Consider the following 22838-nt stretch of genomic DNA (forward strand, 5'->3'; position numbering starts at 1 on the left):
TCTTAAAAATAAATATATTTTAAACAGTTTGTTTTAACTTTTTTTTAAACACCAAACTAATTTTGTGCTTACCGCTATCAAAAAAATAAAAAAAAAGCATAGGATTGCACTGGATTCGAACTTAAGACCTCTCAATCTCTGGCCGAATGCTATACCAAACACGACGACCGTGTCTGTATCGGTTCGGACGTACCTAATGTGGGACGTACCTAACGGTAACAAACAGACAAGGTGTGAAGTATAATAAATATACAATAAAATGTTTTAATAATACTCATCTTATTCCTGAGGAAGGCAAAACCAAAGACACAAAAATTATAATAAATATATTTACTAAAAACACTAATATATTAAAAAGGGTTCAAGGCAGGTTTTGTTTATATTCGATTCAAAGTTGGACTACCATCTCCATATAGCAACTATTTCAGCATCCTTATGCATCATCAGTGAAGATTATGCAGTCACAACTCTGAAGGGAATATAAACATTCTGCCTCTTTTAAGGCAAAACATCGCGATGCAATGAACCCACCTTTTGAGACGCAAATTAGCGACATCTCTCGTATTACGAGGAAAACAACGAAAAGCCCCAGATACAAAGTTTACTACTTTTTAAACAATTAGAATAATGGAAATAAAAATATAATAAACAATATTTTAAATCTAAGACTTTTCGTTCATAAACTGCTTTCTGGCTGCATCCCATATCTCCGGATTTTACAATATATAATCACGTAGAGACGACGAAAATAGGAGTAAGCAAATAGAGGACACTTAGGCCACGCATTTACCTTCTCTTCGTCTAGGAAAAGGACCGAAAGACAGTTTCTAAATACTCAAAAACTGAGTAAAATGAAAAAGATTAAAAAGGGTTCAAGGCAGGTTTTGTTTATATTCGATTCAGAGTTGGACTACCATCTCCATATAGCAACTATTTCAGCATCCTTATGCATCATCAGTGAAGATTATGCAGTCACAACTCTGAAGGGAATATAAACATTCTGCCTCTTTTAAGGCAAAACATCGCGATGCAATGAACCCACCTTTTGAGACGCAAATTAGCGACATCTCTCGTTGTTTTCCTCGTAATACGAGAGATGTCGCTAATTTGCGTCTCAAAAGGTGGGTTCATTGCATCGCGATGTTTTGCCTTAAAAGAGGCAGAATGTTTATATTCCCTTCAGAGTTGTGACTGCATAATCTTCACTGATGATGCATAAGGATGCTGAAATAGTTGCTATATGGAGATGGTAGTCCAACTCTGAATCGAATATAAACAAAACCTGCCTTGAACCCTTTTTAATCTTTTTCATTTTAATCAGTTTTTGAGTATTTAGAAACTGTCTTTCGGTCCTTTTCCTAGACGAAGAGAAGGTAAATGCGTGGCCTAAGTGTCCTCTATTTGCTTTCTCCTATTTTCGTCGTCTCTACGTGATTATATACTGTAAAATCCGGAGATATGGGATGCAGCCAGAAAGCAGTTTATTAACGAAAAGTCTTAGATTTAAAATATTGTTTATTATATTTTTATTTCAATTATTCTAATTGTTTAAAAAGTAGTAAACTTTGTATCTGGGGCTTTTCGTTGTTTTCCTCGTAATACTAATATATTCTTTTCACACCTTTTCTTGCACTGATATATTTATACATAACTTGAAAGATTTAGCAACTAAACGCCATACTGTCTGTGTGCGCATGCGCGCAGTATTACGAAATTTTACTCTCAATCGCGCCTAAAGAAGTATCTTCTTCTTTATGTGCCGTCTTCTACCGAAGGTTGGCGACCATCAAACGATAGGTTTCTCTGTTTTGGAAAAAGAAGTATAACTACAAGAAAAAAATAAAAACGAAAAATGTAGTTTTTAATGGTGGGGCAGCGAGAAGGGGGTGGTGGGTTAAAATTACACTGAATCTTATGTGTTAATCACATAAAACTTAAAAAAATGAAAAAAATTTAATTCTAGTAGTGAGGGAGGGTAACTTTTAATTTATTTATCCCGTCCATAAGTGGAAAGTTTGATGCGCCACTGTCGACGCATGTGCCACTGAAAAGTGACTGCACAGTATTCTAACGTTTTCTTTTAGGTTCTACTATTTAAGTTATAGGTTCTTATCGTGCCTAAAATGATTAAGAAATTTCACCTATAGCTGCTCTTAGTCTATAGTGTTGTATATTTATGTAAAAAAGACAATAAATTGCTTAATATTAAATAAACAACAATGGGAAAATCATTGAAAAAATATCACAAGGAAAAAATACCTGTAACTGGCTGTATACCTTAAATCACAAAAAATAAAAACCTTATCTCGTAAAAGGTATATTTAAAATCCCTAAAAAGGGTTATATGTTATATCACAACAAAATGTTTTCGGAATCAATATTCCATTATCAGTCTTATCACAAGTCACATTACATGTTTTAAGCCACCAAGATATACGGGTAAAAACCCTTAAGTTGTTGCGAATATTTTTAACATCCCTTAAAAATTTATAATATAATGTAAACTCCACAATTTTAAAACAACTTAAGGGTTTTACCTGTATATCTTGGTGGCTTAAAACATGTAATGTGATCAGTGATAACACTGATGAGCGAATATTTATTTCGAAAACGTTCTGTTGTGATATAACCCTTTTTAGGGATTTTAAATATACCTTTTACAAGATAAGGTTTTTTTTTCATCGAAAAAATAGCGAATCCCTATTCTAATAGTAACCTTTAAATTTAAAACCCTTTTATTTGGCCTTTAAATAGATCCAGGTGTCGTCAGGCTCTTTTGGTAGTGATTTATGGAGGAGTATAACTAAGCCGCAACCCGTTATCTTTTACGGTACTGCTCCAACATGTGGGCTCCTAACTAGTATAGGCGCCAAATAGAGGTCACCGTGTCCTTTTTAATTCTGATGGACAAACTCAACGGTTTCTTATGGATTTTTGGCTGCTGATTACGACTTTCGAGGGTGGATTTCGATCCTAGTGGTCAAAAAATTGTTATAAACAATTTAATTGTTTATAAGGCTCTGGTTCATAAACTAAAAGAGATAAAAAAAATGTTTCAAATAAAAATTGTTCCTTAATAAAAAACGAAGAAATAATCGTTTACTAAACTTAAATCTAACAATTAGAACTCAAGATATTGTAAAATTAGTGCACAATACAAATTGCAAATTGCAAAATAAGTATTTTTCGAAACTATCGATTGTAACTCGGCTTCTACGCATGCAGATGAGCCTTAGAAGGTCTCATTTTAAAGCTTAATTAATAGGCTACCAAGAAATTTTGTTAAATTACTTTATATTCATTAGTTTTAAAGTTATACCCGTTTGAAATTATATTTGTCTTAAAAAAAATGTACATTAATTTGTTTATAAGGGTTTTTTTAAGCAAATTTGAGCTTATAAATATTTATACTTCAACATACATATACATTTATACTAGTTTTGTAAAATAAATTGTTTGTGAGAACGTTTCTCTTTTCTTTACTACAATTTATACTTTAATTAACAAAAATGAAAGAAGAACTCAAGAGGAACAATTTTAGCTGAAAAAAATATTCCTAAGTTTATTTTTGACCAAGATATCAATATTTTAATGGCGCGCTATCGGCTCACAGTCAAGTAAACGACGAAATTCGTAGCCAAAATGTCGATATCTTGGCCAAAATGAACATATTTATGAACATTTTCATAAGCTCGAATTGTTCCTTTTGAGTTCTTCTATCAGTGTTTTTAATAAAGTATATATCTTTATATAGCTTAAATTTGCTTCAAACCCTTATAAACAAAGTAGTGTACATTTTTTTTAAGAAAGGTATAACTTCAAACGAGTATAACTTTAAAGCAAATAAAGATAAAGTAATTTAACACTTAACTTCTTTTTTCTAACTATTTTCTTTGGAAGCCTATTAATTATTAAGCTTTAAAATGAGACCTTCTAAGGCTTATTTGTAGGCGTAGAAGCCGAGTTACGATCGATAAAGCTTCGAAAAATACTTATTTTATAATTTGCAATTTGCATTGTGCACTAATTTTACAATATCTTGAGGTGTAATTGTTGGATTTAAGTTTAGTAAACGTTTTTTTCTTCGTTTTTTACTAAGGAACACATTTTATTTGAAACATTTTTTTGATCTCTTTTCATTTATGAACCAGAGCCTTATAAACAATTAAATTGTTTATAACAATTGTTTGACAAGTCGGATCGAAATACACCCTCGAAATTCGTAATCAGCAGCCAAAAATCCATAAGAAACCTAGACTAAACCGGCGATTAGACAACCAGCACGACTGTGTCGAAGAAATACTCGGCTATACTTTGTAGCCCTTACAAAGGTTATTGGCTAGCTCAGCCTGGCGTAGGTCCTGTGCTGTGTCAAAATAAATCACTTGTTCAAGGATCTAAGGGAGGTTATAAATAAAATTCAAAAATAACTTCACATATTCGTTTATTAACACAGGTAAAATAAATCACATACGTATTTATTGCTATTTTAAAAGAAAAACTTAAAAAGTTATTAATAAATGAAATTTATCGTCAAAGAAACTAATTGTTCAGTTATAGTTTGCTGATCAACTGAGTCACTCAACACGCGATGGAAAGAGAAATGCTTAGCATAGGACTTAAGGACAGGAAAACAAACACATGGATAAGACAGAAAACCAAAGTCACCGATGTGGTACAAAAATCATTAAAATTAAAATGGAAATACGCTGGACATGTAGCTAGGAGCGATCTAAACAAATGGCACAGAACAATTCTAACCTGGAGACCATACCAACACAAAAGACCCAGAGGCAGACCTCCTATGAAATGGACAGATGATCTGAAACGAACTGCCGGGAAAAATTCGCTACAAGTAGCGTACAACAAAAACAATGGAAAGGAAGACTTGAAGAGGATTATGTTCAGATGTGGACGTAAATGGCTAGACGAAGAAGAAGAAGAAGAAGAAGAAGAAGAAGAAGAAGAAGAAGAAGAAGAAGAAGAAGTTTGCTGATGTTGAACTGCAAGAGGGCTTCTTATCTGCGTTGGCTCCGTCGAGGGATCTCCGTTGCCGTCCTCACGTCTTGGAGGGACTTCGGCTCCACGTAGCCTCTACTGGTTGGAGGTGTGTTCAGATGCAGGCCTTTATTGCAATATCGTCGGCACCGGTGCGGAACGGTGCAGCTAGATCGGTATAGGAATAGGACTACATTTGTTAGAAGGCTCTCCCCAGCGACTAAGAAAAAAAAACAGTGCGGATTACTATGGGCATACGAGCACATGAGATCCACGTTTGGCAAGGAGACCCAGTTCGCGTATAGTAGACCGTCTTACTAAAGTCAAACGGTCGCAACTAATAACACTGAACAGAATTTCCTTGCCCAACGAAGATACACAAAGGTAAAAATTGTAGTTGAAAACTGAATCGAAATTATTGATAGCGATAAGCGTAAAAAATTAAAGATAAAAATCTCAAGCGTTTCTAATGATCGCTCACTAAAAATATTAACCGAAAAGCACAAGGTAAATTAGAATTAAGAAAATACTCACCACAAATAAGTTAGAAAAAACTTCTTGTTGAATTATAATTTCATCGGTTTTCATTGTTTGAAGTTTATTTCGGAAGAGAACAAATTACACGAAGGCACTCGTTTTTAAGTTAACGTATGGAAGAAAAACTAGTACTGACGAATGTATTTGATGACAATTGATAATTATCTAAAAATTATTTGATAATTATCTGAAAAAATTTTATTAGAAATGAAAATATTGATTTTTGGAATTTGTTTTAAAAAAAAATTGTTTAAACAATTTTCCGACCTCGGCACCTCCCGGCACCCTGTGGATTTGTTAAAAGGACTATTTTTGAGTAAGTTTGTGCAAAAAAATCGAATCGAAATAATTTCACTAACGGGGGCGACGATACAGCCCGCTCTATTTCGGGTTTTAGAAAATTATTATTTGAAGCACGTTTAAGTAATATGACAGGGGCTAGAACAATTATTGAAGTGCTGAACTTAATTTTTCAATAGCGAATGGGAACTTAATTTGAAAGAAAAAACTACAGAGTGAAATGTAAACTAAAAAGAAAAGGCTCGGAACGAAAATTAACTCAAATATCAAAGAAACAAAATGAAGAGAAAAGCTATATATAAGAAGTGAAATACATTGTCTATGATGGCCTACAACCCGTGAATTGTAGGTTGTTCGGAGAAGCATCAAAGGGAATCTGTCGTTCGCGGGCCAACCGAAAGGGGGGGGGCGGTACCGGTACAGCGGGTACATTTTAGCGGGCCCGGCGATGTAGGGAGCCCGGAGTTGACCAGACCAAAGACGTACTTTTTTCGTAAAATCAAAAATTCATGTGCTTCCATTGTTGAACAATCTAAATTAGTTGCCAGCATTTTTGGAATAAATCCAGAATTTACATGAAATAAAGGAAAACGACATGCCTGTGAGATTTTTTGATGATTTGCTTGGGCAGTGGGCTTGGGTAGTGACTAATAATTTTGAGCCCGACGCAATAGTTAGCTGTGAAATATTTGACATTTTCATTGATTGTTTAATAAGAAATTTTACCAGAAGATTTAATGCAGTAACGAAATTTATTCGCTATTTAAGATTTTATGGACATTTCGAGATAAAGACGACAATATTATGAAAAAAATTGATAAATTGAGCGAGTTTTATAAAGAAGACATCAGTGAAGAATTGATAGATGAAATTTTTCATTTGAGAGCGATATACAAGGATAATATTGGTGACCCTCAAATTTTTCCAATAGATTTACTTAATAAAATTGAACATCTCAAATTGGATTCATTATTTCCTAAGCGTCGACGTCGTTATTGCGTTAAAAGAATATTTTACACATTAGCCGTGACAGTCTCAGAAACAAAAAAATGCTTTTGTTGTCTTTCTCGAATAAAAAATGCTATGAGATCTACAAAGAAGATGATTTGGTAAACTAGCAAGGCCGAGAATTATTTTGTAAAATCTGCCATTTTTCGAAAATTGTAGACATCTTTGTCAATTAGAAAACTCGAAAAGCACTTATATATTATAAATATTTCCACTATTATAAATATAATCAGAACTTAATAAAATGTATATTTGAAATGTCTTTTATTATTATTGATAATTTTATTTCTATAAAAATTAAAAAATAATTTTCGCTCTTCACTTCTTTCCTGGGGCCCGCTTTTCACTTCTTACCGGGGCCCGCTCATTCTGGTCCAAGAGCTGTGAGACATTTTTGAGTAGGTATTTTAGGCAACCTGAAAATTTTTCAGGTGACTCTTCCATGATAGCCTAATACAAAAATGACGGTCTGGCTGGAGGGCAGCGGTTATTTTCCCCAAGAATCCCCCCCAAAGTTAAACAGAATGATAAAAATTGTTATTACAAAAAATATCATTGACGTGACTTTAAAGTAAATTTAAATATTCAAATATAAAAAAAATAAACAGGCCAGGCGATTTGAGGGCGATTTTAACTCTGCAAGATACTTGTATGGGCGCCCCAGGATTCTTTTCAGGGGATGCATCTGAACTTCAGAAGATTTCATCTGAATCTGTATAAACTATTAACGAGTATAAAATACACAACTATACATGCATAACTATGTACACTCCTTCCGGACAGGAAGGTGAAATTGTTATTTTGCCAGAGTATTTTTTAATATTAAAAATAAACATTCTAAAAAAGACAGTTTTTTTTGGTGAAATTTTCCAACTGCTAGGTGATCAAACAAATTACGCGTGCATATAAATGAAAAGCGCTATAAGTAAGCAGCAGTGTGAGAAAGAGCGTATACCGATAGCTGTTTGCGTCCTCTGTTGTAGCTGAGAGAGTCCGTTCGCTCGAGAAAAATCACGTGACCTGGCGATATCCATGTTGTTGTTCCTCGAAACGTTAGAGTATTTATTATAATATATTATAGTTTTTTAAGTAACTTTTCCTTAATTAAAGAAAAATGATACATACTATACAATAAATTTTGCAAATATGATAGAAAAAGACAAATTTATTATTATAAATATATAGGTAGACAAGTATAAAACTATAAACTAAATTAATTATGTTTCCGAGTCTTGTACTTCTTCTTCAAACTCCTCAGCTGAGCTTAAATATTCATTCTCTTCTTCCTCGTCAGACTCCCCTCGAGACTCAGATTTCTCTTCTACATGATCTGTAAATAGTTGTAATATGTATTTAGAATTAATTAGTGATTAACTAGTTGAGTTGCAACGTATTCTCCGTACTTTTATACGGAGTCGAAGCCTGGACAATCGCGGGCGCATCTAAAGAAAAACTTGCCGTTGTTGAGATGTGGAGTTATCGAATAATGTTAAATATATCATGGACACACGTAACAAACACGGAAACTTTAATAAAGATTAAAAAGGCAAAATAAATACTCAACACTATGAAGGAAAGAAACATCTTTTACCAGCTACTTTGGTCATACCTACACTTATAATTAAAAAACGTGATGTGATTGGTTATATAAGGAAAAGTATTAAGAATTGGTAATTTTTCGTTAATTCTAAATACATATTACAACTATTTACAGATTAGGTAGAAGAATCTGAGTCTCGAGGGGAGTCTGACGAAGGAGAAGAGAATGAATATTTATTTTAGCTCATTTTTATTTCCTTCAGAGTGTTGAGTATTTCTTTTGCCTTTTTCATCTTTCTTAATGTTTCCGTGTTTGTTAAGTGTTGTATTCGATAACACCACATCTCAACAATGGTAAGTCTTTCTTTAGATGCGCCAGTGATTGTCCAGGCTTCGACTCCGTATAAAAGGGCAAAGAATACGTAGCAACTCAATTAATTAATCACTATTTTTAATTAATTCTAAATACATATTACAACTATTTACAGATCATGTATAAGAGGAATATGAGTCTCGAGGGGAGTCTGACGAAGAAGAACAGAATGAACATTTAAGCTCAGATGAGGAGTTTGAGTTACTCTTGAGCGAAATTCATATTTTTTGACATACCTCGTATAAAATTGATAAAATTTGATATATGATTGTTGTATCTCAGGTTTTAAACCATGAAGCGCTTTTTAGGAAGAATAACTTTTCTTCGTCAAATCAATAATAAAAGAGTTATAAATGAAAATGATTCAAAGAAAAATTTTCAAATATTTTTTTCATTGGAAGGATGTAATTGCATATTCTATTTTCTATTAGCCTTGCGACATCCAATATTGGACATAGCCCTCCCCTTAGCTCCTCCATCTTTCTCTATCCTGAGCCATGTGCATCCATTTTGAGCCTGCTTGGTGTTTTAGGTCATCTACCCATCTCATCTGTGGTCTTCCTCTCTTTCGTTTATATGTCCATGGTCTCCACTCTGTAATAATTTTTTTCCATCTTTCGTTTTTGTCTAATCGTATGACCGGCGAATTTCCATTTTAGTTTAGCTCTTTGACGAGTAGCATCTTTATATATTATTATATAATATTAATACATATTGGATAGACAGCTCAAATAAAAATATAGTAAGCTGCCACTAAACATTACCTACATCGCATTAGCGATCAACAGGTAGCAACAAGCGCGGTCCAAGATTACGGCTTTAATTTTGAATATTTTGTCGAGATATTTGGCACACATATTCGTAATATAGTAAAGACTGGCGGTACAGAGCCCAATTTGAGATATTAATATGAGGAAATTACTCTGCAATTAAATACAATATTAAAAAAACGAGCCCGTACCGCCATTAAGAAGAACAAAAAAATAAACTTTCTTCAAATAAACTTTTTTATCCCATGCCTAGATTTTGTGTCATTTTGGACCTAATTAGTAAAAATTTTTATATCTAACAAGAAATAGAACATATTATAACTAATAACTAATTTTAGGTGATATAGAGAATTTGTCACTTTCATTTTAACAAATTTGCGTTAATATTTTGACAATTATACTCATAGGCGCTCTAACTAAAAGAATTAACTAGAATAATTCATCATCATCATCATCATCATCATTATCTTTGCCTTATCCCTACGCGGGGTCGGCTTCCCTAATTGCATTTCTCCACACAATTCTATCCTGGGTCATATGAATATTAACCCGGCACCTGCCACGTGGGGTGCTACCAGCACCCCATAACACATTTTTATCAAATATTTGGTATTTCAAGTTTGGTTACTATGCTGTGCGTCATAGTAGCTTTCTATAATATTATATAGCATCAATGTGTTAGCGTTTGAAGTGGTTATTTATTGTCACTCTGAACTTGTAGCTCTAAAGTCGAAATGGGGTGTCATCATCTGGCACTTTAAGTTTTAAATTTTTTTTTTTTGTATTCTTGATAAACAGGTCAAACTTACATTTTTTATTGAAATACCTGATTTAAATTATTAATATAGACTTTATACTCACCAAATCTTAATTTTTTTAGATATTTTACTTCATTTCATTTACTATGGCTTGGTACTTGCTAATTTGCTTGAAACACCTTTTTAATTTTATTTTTTAGCTTGTATAACATATTAGTGGCTAATAAGTTAATAAAACATGTTTTTTTTATATTCTTGTGTTACTCAACACATTATTTTGTTTTTTTAAACAAGTAGATCACAGAAAATTTTTAAAGGGTGCTGTGAGCACCCCACGTGGCAGTTGACGCCTTGCAAGGCCACGTGGCAGGTGCCAGGTTAATCTCCTTTACCAACATGTCCTGCCTAATCCTCTCCCCCCACGTCTTCTTTGGTCTTCCTCTCCTACTCCTTCCAGGAATCTGCACTTCAGCTACTCTTCGTATTGGATGATTAACGTCTCGACGTTGAACTTGACCAAACCATCTCAACCTATGCTCTCTCATTTTGGCATCAATTGGTGCCACACCTAGACTTCCTCTAATATACTCATTTTTAATTGTATCCTTTCTTGTCACTCCACTCATCCATCTAAGCATTCTCATCTCCGCCACATGCACTCGTTGTTCCTCTTTTTTTCACTGCCCAACATTCAGTTCCGTACATCATAGCCGGTCTTATGGCTGTTTTATAGAATTTTTCTTTCAGCTTCATTGGAACTTTTTTGTCACACAACACACCACTTGCTTCCTTCTACTTCATCCATCCGACCCTAATTCTACTGCATGTATCTCCATCTATTTCTCTATTACTCTGTAATACCGATCCCAGGTACTTAAAACTATTGCTTTTTACAATCACTTCACCATCCAAAGATACCATTTTATTTGTATAAACTCCATCTTTAAATGAACATTCCAAATACTCTGTCTTTGTCCTACTAAGTTTTAAACCTTTTTCCTCCAGAGCTCGTGTCCACTATTCCAGTTTTTGTTATAATTCTCTTTCACTATTTCCCACTAACACGCCATCATCAGCATACATTATGCACCATGGAATGTTACCCTGTAGTTTCGCTATTATCTGGACCAAAACTAATGAGAATAAATACGGACTAAGCACCGAGCCTTGGTGCAATCCTACTTTCACATGAAATTTATCAGTCTCTCCAACACCTGTCCTAACACTAGTCGTTACTCCCTCCTACATATCCCTCACAATTTTTACATATGCACCAGGGACTCCTTTCTTATTGAGTGCCCACCACATAATCTCTCGAGGAACTCGATCATATGCTTTCTCAAGATCAATGAATACCATTTGAGCGTTTGTTTCTTTACTCCTGTATTTTTCCATCAATTGCCTTATAATGAAAATTGCGTCTGTTGTTGATCTGCCCTGCATAAAGCCAAATTGATTCTCGGATATGTCGGTCTCTTCACGTATCTGTCTATGAATTACTCTCTCCCATATTTTCATGGTGTGGCTAAGCAGTTTTATAGCCCTGTAGTTTGTACACTGCTGTATATCTCCCTTGTTTTTGTAGACAGGTACTAGTATACTGCTTCTCCATTCGTTTGGCATTTGTCCAACTTCCATAATTCTATTAAATAAACCTACTAGCCACCTTGTCCTGTCTCTCCCAATGCTTTCCATACTTCCCCAGGAATATCATCTGGTCCTACCGCTTTTCCTTTCTTTATTTTTGAAGCGCTTGAGCTACTTCCTCGTTTGTTATTTTGGTGACCATTGCTGCTCCTGTCTCCGTTGGCTCCACAGGCTGTCTGTCAAATTCTTCATTTATAAGCTGTCAAAGTACTTTCTCCATCTCTTTTTGACATCCTTTTCGTAAACTAGTATTTTATTATTTTCATCTCGGATACATCTAATCTGATTAAAATCTTTTGCTTTCTTTGCTCTCTGTTTGGCTATTTTATATATCTTCGTTTCGCCTTCCCTGGTATCAAGTTGATCGTATAGATTTGAATACGCTTCTGCTTTAGCTTTTGCTACTGCTTCTTTCGCTTCCTTTTTCGTGACCAAATTAACTAGAATAATTACACTTAGAAATCTGGCGCACGTTTGTGTCAAAATGACAGTGACTATTTCTCGATGTTGCCTAATCAGTTATTATTTATAATATGTTCGATTTCTTGTTAGAAATAAAAAATTTTATTAGATCCAAAATGACACAAAATCTAGGCATGGGATAGAAAAGGTTATTTGAAGAAAGTTTATTTTTTTGTTTTTCTTAATGGCGGTACAGATTCTTTTTTTATATTGTATTTAATTACAGACTAATTTCCACATACTAATATATTTCTCAAATTGGGCTCTGTACCGCCATTCTATACTATATTACGAATATGTGTGCCAAATATCTCGAGAAAATATTCAAAATTAAAGCCGTAATCTTGGACCGCGTTTGTTGCTACCTGTTGATCGTTACTGTTGCCTCTTAATAAATAAAATATATTTATCTGACATTTCAACTTGACGTTTATGTGTCCGACAAAACAAAGACTTGCATCTCGGCACAGCAATTTAGGATCCTGATCACAAGCGTTTATAGCCGATGTCAGTCGAAGTCGCGCGCTATAGTTTGAAATAATATGACATTTTCATTTTCATTTTTCCGTACATTACGTTTAATGCGTTTCTAACAGTCTCTATTGTAGGATTCCCTCGCTAACTAAAATTTCTAAAAGACCTTAAACTGCTGTTCCGAGATGCAAGTTGATTTTGAGTTCGGTTATCTCGAAGATGGTTTGAGATATCATAATACAGTTTTCAGATTTGGATTCAGGAGACAAAACTACACAGGAGTACATCGGTAGATCGGCTCTAAGTATTGCAGGAGCGGCAACGCACAAACGAAGAGACTTTGCGAATTTAAAAACGAAACCAACATTTTCGTTGATAAAGGTAAAGTAATTTACTTTGTTTGAAAGTCTATGAATTAAGCTTTAATAAGAGAAAAAAAATCAATGGGAAAATCCCAATAGTTGGCTGTATACCATAGTTTAAAAAAACCTATACAGAAGTAAAAACTTCAAATTGTATTTTGGTATATAATCGTTGATTTAAAAACTATCTAAAAGTCATCCACATGGATTGCAAAACGTTTTCGTTCTGAACAGAACATCTTCAGTGCCTGGAATGAAGTATTTCCACGTTAGATTAAGGCAAAAAGGTTAAAATTGTGACTGTTAATGAGAAAAATATGTGGAGAATACTTACATTCCGCAAAGTAGTTGTAACTAGCACACCAATGAAGGTGGTAACTTCATAATATATGGCTTACATTATAAATTTTAATAAAATATTGTGACTTCTAGTCGATGTTAAAAGATGTTAAAAGATAAAGCTCTTTAGGCACATACATAATTTAATCTTTTAACATCGACTAGAAGACACAATATTTTATTAAAATTTATAATGTAAGCCATATATTATGAAGGTACCACCTTCATTGGTGTGCTAGTTACAACTACTTTGCGGAATGTAAGTATTCTCCACATATTTTTCTCATTAACAGTCACAATTTTAACCTTTTTGCCTTAATCTAACGTGGAAATACTTCATTCCAGGCACTGAAGATGTTCTGTTCAGAACGAAAACGTTTTGCAATCCATGTGGATGACTTTTAGATAGTTTTTAAATAAACGATTTTATACCAAAATACAATTTGAAGTTTTTACTTCTCTATAGGTTTTTTTAATAAGAGAATTTGTAAGGCTCATGCTATTTAAAATATCTTGAGTTCTAGTCCTAGGATTTAAGTTTAGTAAACAACATATTCTTTGATTTTTATTAAGTAACAATTATTATTATTTGCAAAAAATGTTTTATCTGAAAGTGGAAAATTACTTCTCAAAACAGCAGGTTAAAAATGAAATACGTAACAAGTAATTAACAAACTTTAATAGTATAAAATATAAAGTAATAGAGTGCAATATATTTTCTGTTGATACACTGACAAGAAGTATAATACTAATATTACACATTTTTCCTAAAGTATACTGGGTTGGGCTAAAGAATGGAACCAAGCAAATATCTTTGAAACGGAAAGAACAATCTTTTTGAAACTTTGCATGCAAGTATAGTGACGTAAAACGCATCTGTTGCTATACTTTTTGTTACTAGTTCACTTCCGGTTTCACCGGAAATACCCTTAACTTATTTATTTTAAATGGGACACCCTGTATATTTTTGCAGATTTTGAAAGAACTTATTATTTTTAATTCATACATACCAAATTTGGAAGAAAAAAATAGTTAAAAAGTGTCTGTAGATAATTTTTTGTATTAAAAATAGACGAGTACTACATCCATACTATTGACTAAAACTATTGTTGTATTTATTTGAATTTAGCATAGTAGGTAACTGTTACTGAACTTATTGACAGAAATAAGTTTTATTCAAAATGGTTCATTTAAGTGAAAGAGATCGCATTGAAATATTAATGATAATCGGTCATGGTGATCGTGTTAGAACTCATGACGAGGTGTGTAATATTTTTAATGAATTGCATCCTGAAAGAAATCCTATATCACGTTCAACGGTTACTAAAACATTGAAACGTTTTATTGCAGCTGGGATAGTCAAAAATTTGCCAAAAACTGGAAGACCACGGACTGCAACGAACGAAGTTATTAAACAAAATATTGCAACTGATTTAGAGGAATCACCTCAAACTTCCACAACAAATTTGGCACTAAACCATGGAATAAGTCAACGTTCTGTAAGGAGAATATTGAAAATGGAAAAATATCATCCGTATAAGATACAATTGGTTCAAGAATTGTCAGATGATGATTTTGACCGACGGCTAGTGTTTTGCGAACGAATGATGGACATTTGTAACAATGACGAACATTTTGCAAGTAATGTAGTGTTTTCCGATGAGGCAACTTTTTGCTTAAATGGAACCGTTAACCGCCATAACTGTAGGTATTGGTCGAATGAGAATCCTCGTTGGATTATTGAATAACATACCCAACATCCACAAAAGTTAAATGTTTGGATGGGAATTGTTCAAAATAGACTAATAGGCCCTTTTTTCATAGAAGGAAATTTGAATGGTGACAAGTATTTAAATTTACTAAATAACCAAATTATTCCTGCACTTCAACAGAATGGCCAGTTACCACAAAATTTTTGGTTTCAACAAGATGGAGCGCCGTCCCACTATGATCGACGGGATAGGGATTTTTTGAATATGAATTTTCCAAATCAATGGATTGGAGGTAGAGGATTCCTAGAGTAGCCAGCTCGTTCTCCCGACCTCAACCCGTTAGATTTTTTTCTTTGGGGTTATCTAAAATCACGGGTTTACGTTAATAGACCAACATGCTTGCAGGATTTGAGACAGAGAATAATTGATGAATGTGATCTAATACGTGGAGAAATTCTGGAAAGAGTGACTCAAGAATTTATTTATAGGCTTGCATGTTGTCAAGAGGTGAATGGCGGGCCTTTTCAACATTTGAAATGATTTTTTTTTATTTTTATTATCATTGGTCTAACGTAAATAAATTAACCTATTTTTTAACTTTAAAGAGATTTATTCCTTGTTTTAATAGTTTTTTCTTCCAAACTTGGTATTTATGAATTACAAATAAAAAGTTCTTTTAAAATCTGCAAAAATATACAGGGTGTCCCATTTAAAGTAAATAAGTTAAGGGTATTTCCGGTAAAACCAGAAGTGAACTAGAAACAAAAAGTATTACTCCAGGCTGTGGGTGAAAAATCGTGATATAATTCAGGAATTTTTGAAACCTATCAGGTCTTGTAAAGGGCGATGCCAAGAATAACTTCTACTAAAATGTGACCAAAAATATTGTGAGCTTTTTTTTAATTGCGATTTTTATTTGTTAAATTTGCAATTTTTAAAGATTTTTAATTTTGCAGCTTAGGATATTGATTCTAGAGAAAAACTGTTTAATAGAAACTTGTAGTAAATTTAAAAACCTACAATTTGAGCTATGGTAAGTTTAATTTCGTTTATTGGTTATTGCAAAACAGCCTGCGAAAAGTCCAAAATGGCCGTTTTTTACAATTGCGTTATTTATTGTACAAATAATTTTTTTTTATTTTTTAAAGCTTTAAAATGAAGATCTTTTAATTCCAAACATAAAAAAAATTGGCCGGATTAACGAATTTGTTGCTTAGATATTATAAATTGTTTATCCTAAGAGGTCAAATGTCGAAGGATATAACTTTTTGAAAAAAAAATCGTAGAGAGTTGGTGAAACATCCAATCTCCTTCTAAAGAGTTATATTTTCATATTCTGATGTAAATAAATGCGTGAAATATTTTTAAACCTCTAATTTTTGGGTTTGAAAATAAGGGGGCAAATCTCGTTATAATCATTTAGAGCTGAAGCGGCCCTGTACATCCTATGAGTTTTTAACTTGCATATTATTGTTGCTGAAGATGAAACGAAGATTTATGAAAAAATAAAAAAATTCTACGACCAACTGAAGCCGAGCTAAATGTTGGGTTTGAAAATAAGGGGGCAAATTTCCTTATAAACATTTAGAGCTGAAGCGCCCCTGTACATCCTATGAGTTTCTAACTTACAGATTATTGTTGTTGAAGACGAAACGAAGATTTATAAAAAAAAAAAAAAATTACAACCAACTGAAGCCGAGATAATTGTTTCTTTTTTCGTAAATCGTAGTGCCTTTATTTATAACAATTAAGAAATTATTTTACAGTCATTGACTAAAGAAAGACTCATATTATCTTAAAATAAAAATTATTATAAAATATATTTACATTTAATTATTAAAAATTATTTTTAAAATGGGTGCTTTTGCGAGCGGCCGAATTTTGCAAATCGCCCGGCTCGCTTCAAATCCGGCGCGCTCGGAAAATTTTTACTTAACTTGTATTAAATTTTGACCGAAAACAATTTAGTAATATTACCATTATAATATACAGTCTATTTACCACTGTATTTGTTTTTCTTGATAAACTTTTATATGTGAAATCTCATTTCTGAAGAAATAATATTACAAAAATGATACATATATATATATATTAAATATATATAACTATATTTTTAATTTTTTCATTGTTATATAAATATAATAATAATAATGTTACTTCTTATTATACAATATAAAACTTTTTCTTCTTGTAGTGGCTATTCGTTTTGGATGTTGGCGACCATCATGGCAATTTGGCAAACCCCATTTGGAAACTGAGAACCTGGAAGGCGAAGGACCGTGCTAGAAAATTTACGTGCGTCGTTCAACAGAACAACTACAAATGTTTTTAGAGCAGCAGTACCGATTTAGTGTGCAAGTACAGATTGCCATGATGGTCGCCAACATACAAAACGGATATTCACTACAAGAAGAAAAAGTTTTATATTGTATAATAAGAAGTAAAATTATTATTATTATATTTATATAACAATGAAAAAATTAAAAATATAGTTATATATTTCATATATTATAATATGTATCATTTTTGTAATATTATTTCTTCAGAAATGAGATTTCACGTAAAACAGTTTATCGAGAAAAACAAATACAGTGGTAAATAGACTGTACATTATAATGGTAATATTATTAAATTGTTTTCGGTCAAAATTGAATACAAGTTACGTAAAAATTTTCCGAGCGCGCGGATTTGAAGCGAGCCGGGCGATTTGAAAAATTCGGCCGCTTGCAAAAGCACCCATTTTAAAAATAATTTTTAATAATTAAATATAATTGTATTTTATAATAATTTTTATTTTAAGATACTGTAAGTCTTTCTTTAGTCAATGACTGTAAAATAATTTCTTAATTGTTATAAATAAAGACACTACGTTTTAAGAAAAAAGAAACAATTATCTCGGCTTCAGTTGGTTGTAAATTTTTTTTATTCTTTTATAAATCTTCGTTTCGTCTTCAGCAACAATAATCCGTAAGTTAGAAACTCATAAGATGTACAGGGCCGCTTCAGCTCTAAATGATTATAACGAAATTGCCCCCTTATTTTCAAACCCAACATTTAGCTGGGTTTCAGTTGGTCGTAGAAATGTTTTATTTTTTTATAAATCTTCGTTTCGTCTTCAGCAACAATAATCTGTAAGTTAAAAACTCATAGGATGTACAGGGCCGCTTCAGCTCTAAATGTTTATAACGAAATTTGCCCCCTTATTTTCAAACCCAAAAATTAGAGGTTTAAAAATGTTTTACGCATTTATTTACATCAGAATATGAAAACATAACTCCTTAGAAGGAGATTGGATGTTTCACCAACTCTCTACGATTTTTTTTCAACAAGTTATAGCCTTCGACATTTGACCTCTTGGGATAAACAATTTTAATATCTAAGCAACAAATTCGTTAATCAGGCCTTACAATTTTTTTTATGTTTGGAATTGAAAGATTTTCATTTTAAAGCTTTAAAAAATAAAAAAAATTATTTGTACAATAAATAACGCAATTGTAAAAAACGGCCATTTTGGACATTTCGCAGGCTGTTTTGCAATAACCAATAAACGAAATTAAACTTACCATAGCTCAAATTGTAGGTTTTATAATTTACTACAACTTTCTGTTAAAAAGTTTTTCTTTAGAATCAATATCCTGAGCTGAAAAATTAAAAATCTTTAAAAATTGCAAATTTAACAAATGAAAATCGCAATAAAAAAAAGTCACAATATTTTTGGTCACATTTTAGTAGAAGTTATTCCTGGCATCGTACTTTACAACACCTGATAGGTTTCAAAAATTCCTGAATTATATCCTGAAATCGACCTATTTTTCACCCACAGCCTGGAGTATATAGCAACAGATGCGTTTTGCGTCACTGTACTTGCATGCAAAGTTTCAAAAATATTGTTCTTTTCGTTTCAAAGATATTTGCTTCGTTCCATTCTTTAGCCCAACTCTGGGCTAAAGAAATTTATACAAAGCTTCTAATGTATAAACGTATATACCGTTATTTCTCTTACACTAATGACTTTGAATTTAATATTTAATAGTCGCTTTTCTCAACTCTTCTTTCATATCTTTGTCATCCCAACCCCACACACAGTCCTCCTGGAAGTTGTGGTGGTCTTTTGAATTATCATTTTCTAAGGGAACTTTATCGAAATTGTATGATCCATCTCCTGTTCTTGCAGCTCGTTTTCTGATCATCTCTGGCGATACTGTTTTGAGATCGTATGCTTGCCCTAGATAAGCCATGAGATCCAAGAAGCCAGTTGTTAAGTTAGCTCGGTAATTTCCGAGTTCGGCAGCTTTGTAATCCCATGGGAAGGTATGGTGGTAGTTGTGCCAGCCTTCTCCTAAGCCTATTATTGAAACAGTAACATTTTCGACTGGATTGATGGAACTGTAGTAAAAAATAATCAATAAAACATGCATACGGTTTAATCCTAAATATGAAAAAAATATATATGTTACAGTTCAAGTTGATTATCCAGTTGGAGTTGACTCCAACTAGTTGGAGTCGACTCTAACGGCTGGTTTCAGTAAAAGTTGATTATAAATATAAAATGAAGATTTATATTCAACATTTACTAGTAAAAGTAGACTCCAACTAGGAAAAGTATACTCTTCCCAATGCCATTTAGTAAAAGTTGATTCTGATTCACAGAAACAGCCGATTCTAGAAATTAAATTAATGTTACTGAATATGTTCAAATTAGTCTAGGCTGTATCGTCGTCCCCGTTAGTGAAATTACTCCGATTCGAATTTTTTGCACAAACTTACTCAAAAAGAGGTCCTTATAACAAATCTACTGGGTGCCAGGCAGTACCTTGATCGATAAATTGTTTAAACAATTTTTTTTAGACAAATTCACAAAAATAATTTTTTCACTTCGAACAATTTTTTTTTAGATCATTTGAGTTATTCTGAGCAAAAAAAGGTATTTTGTGATTTTTCTCTAAAATTGATTGTTATCGAGTTATACCCGATTTAAAATTTGAAAAATGCAAAAATAGCCATTTTCAAGGCTTGATAACTCGGTTAAAATCCATTATTATGAAAGTCAGAAAGTGACCAAATCAAAGTTTATAGCCCCCTGTACAAGATCCAGCAGAAATTTTTGTCACTATTTTATTACTAAGCTTTATCTTTAATTATTAACAATGAGCGCTAAGTGCGTATTAGGCGGCCGTCAATGGTGAGTGCTAAAGAGATGCACCATTTGGGCCGTCTAATGGTGAATCTCACTCGCACTCACATTGACGGCCGCCTCAATACGCGCTTAGCGCTCATTGTTGATAATTAGAAATAATATTTTATTAATGAAATATGTAATGACAAAAATTTCTTCAGGATCTTATAGATGTATTGTGCTTTAATCTTTGATTTTTTTTAGTTTCTGACTTTCATAATATACAGTGAGCACGTAAAGGTTGGAATAAATTCATTTTCTCGAGAATGGACGATTTTAGAAAGAAATCCCGAAACAGGTCAATTTTTATTTTTAAATTACGACTTTTTGGCATATATACCATGGTAGTGACGTCACCCATCTGGGCGTGATGAAGTCATCGATGATTTTTTTAAATGGGAATAGGGGTCTTGTGATAGCTCATTTGAAAGGTAATTCAATTCTCTATTCAATAATATAACTAATAACATAATTTTTTATACAGGGTGCCCAAATTTTTTTATTTTTTTGATTAAATTTACTGACATAAAAAGAAGAATGCAAGTACTTTATTTAATTCAAAATACATTTTACTGCTCTCATAAAACAGAATAAAATGTTTATTTAAAAAATAATCATTGCTTTTTTGGCTAAATTAAATGTTCAAACTGTCAAGAGGAAGGTGGGTGGCTGCTTTAATACTGAATTTAAGCAAAAAACAATATTTTTATTTGTCAAATACACATTATTTCCTGTTTTCTGATAGAAGTAAAATGTATTATGAGTTAAATAAATTACACACATTCTTCTTTTTGTCAAAAAATTTATTTCAAAAAAATATTCTTTGGACACCCTGTATAAATAATAATGTTAATGTTTATATTACTGAATAGAGAATTGAATTACCTTTCAAATGAGCTATCACATGATCCCTATTCTCATTTAAAAAAACGTAGATGACGTCATCATTCTAGAAATTAAATGTTACTGGAAATAATTATGTTCAAATTGTGATATTTATATTCTAGGCTGTATCGTCGCCTCCGATAGGTAAATTATTCCAGTTCGATTTTTTTGCACAAATTTACTCAAAAAGGGGTCCTTATAACGAATCCACAGGATGTCAGATGGTACTGTGGTCGAAAAATTGTTTAAACAACTTTTTTAAACAAACTCACAAAAAAAATTCATTTAGGACAATTTTCTTTACATCATTTGGGTCATTCGGAGCAAGGTCAAAAGAGGTCTTTTGTGATTTTTCTGTAAAATTTATTGTTCATACTTGTTTATTGTTATATTTAATTCAAAATACGAAAATGACCATTTTCAAGGCTTAATAACTCAGTTAAAAATTATATTAGTCACCGAAAGTGACGAGAAAGTCACCGAAAGTCACGAGAAAGTCCGAAAGTCACCAAATAAAATTTTAACGACCCCCCTACAAGATACTGAAGAAATTTTTGTTATTATTTTATTACTAAGCGGTTATTTTTAATTATTAACAATGAGCGCTAGGAGCGTATTGACGCAGCTATCAATGTGAGTGCGAGTGAGATGCACCATTGCACCATTTTGACATTTAAAAATTCAAACTTCTGTCAAACCACAAAAACACTTTTTTTGTAATTTATTGCTCACATGTCATCACCATGACAAGGCGAAAGTTCTTCTTCTTGTGGTGCTTTCTCCTTTATTGGAGGTTAGCGACTACACTGGCAAATCTGTCTCTGTCCAATGCGGCTCTAAACAAAGATGTTGAATGAAGGCCGGTCCAGTCTCTGATATTTCTAACCCATGAAATCTGGCGCCTACCGGGACCCCGTTTTCCTTCAATCCTACCCTGGATGATCAGTTGCGTGAGGCGGTACTTTTCGTTTCTCATTATGTGTCCCAGGTAGCTAACTTTTCTGACTTTAATGATTTTTAGCAGGTCCCTACCTGTACCTATTCTCCTCAGAACATATTCGTTGGTGGTGTGGGTTGTCCAAGGTATTTTCAAGTCACTTCTATAAAGCCAGAGTTCAAAGGCGTCCAACTTGTTCATCAGTATTGTATTGTGTCCAGGCCTCCGTTCCATACAAAAGTATTGACCACACATAGCAATGCAGAAAACGACATCTAAGGCTGATATTAATGCTACTGTTACAAAATAAGCTTTTCATTATGATAAACCCCTGTCGGGCTACCTGTATTTTCGCTCTTCACTTCTTGTTTATAATCAAGTTGATTGTTGAACCAGGAACCAAGATATTTGTACTGGCTTACGTATTCAAGCTGTTGGTGTTTCACATATTTATTGGAAGAGGTAAATTTTTGTTCCTTGATATTTTTATAACTTTGGTTTTCGCAGTATTGATCTTCATTCCCATTTTTTCACAACTCTCAGTATCCCTATCCAACAGTA

At 32.8% G+C, this 22838-nt stretch overlaps 1 protein-coding gene across 2 annotated transcripts in view; it reads right to left on the bottom strand.

The window, feature by feature from the left end:
- Window positions 1-18108: 18108 nt before the first annotated feature.
- Window positions 18109-22838, bottom strand: part of LOC126886001 (acyl-CoA Delta(11) desaturase-like) — a 150335-nt gene continuing 145605 nt past the window's right edge. The window contains exon 6 of one of the 2 annotated variants that reach the window (XM_050652851.1): window positions 18109-19441. In XM_050652851.1, the coding sequence (XP_050508808.1) occupies window positions 19299-19441 (143 nt within the window). In that variant the 3' untranslated portion in view covers window positions 18109-19298. Of the gene's footprint in view, window positions 19666-22838 lie in introns of both variants that reach the window. The other variant, XM_050652837.1, reaches the window with a different exon arrangement.

This window comes from Diabrotica virgifera, chromosome 1, assembly GCF_917563875.1.
Source record: "Diabrotica virgifera virgifera chromosome 1, PGI_DIABVI_V3a".
In the NCBI taxonomy this organism is placed as follows: Eukaryota; Metazoa; Arthropoda; class Insecta; order Coleoptera; family Chrysomelidae; genus Diabrotica; species Diabrotica virgifera.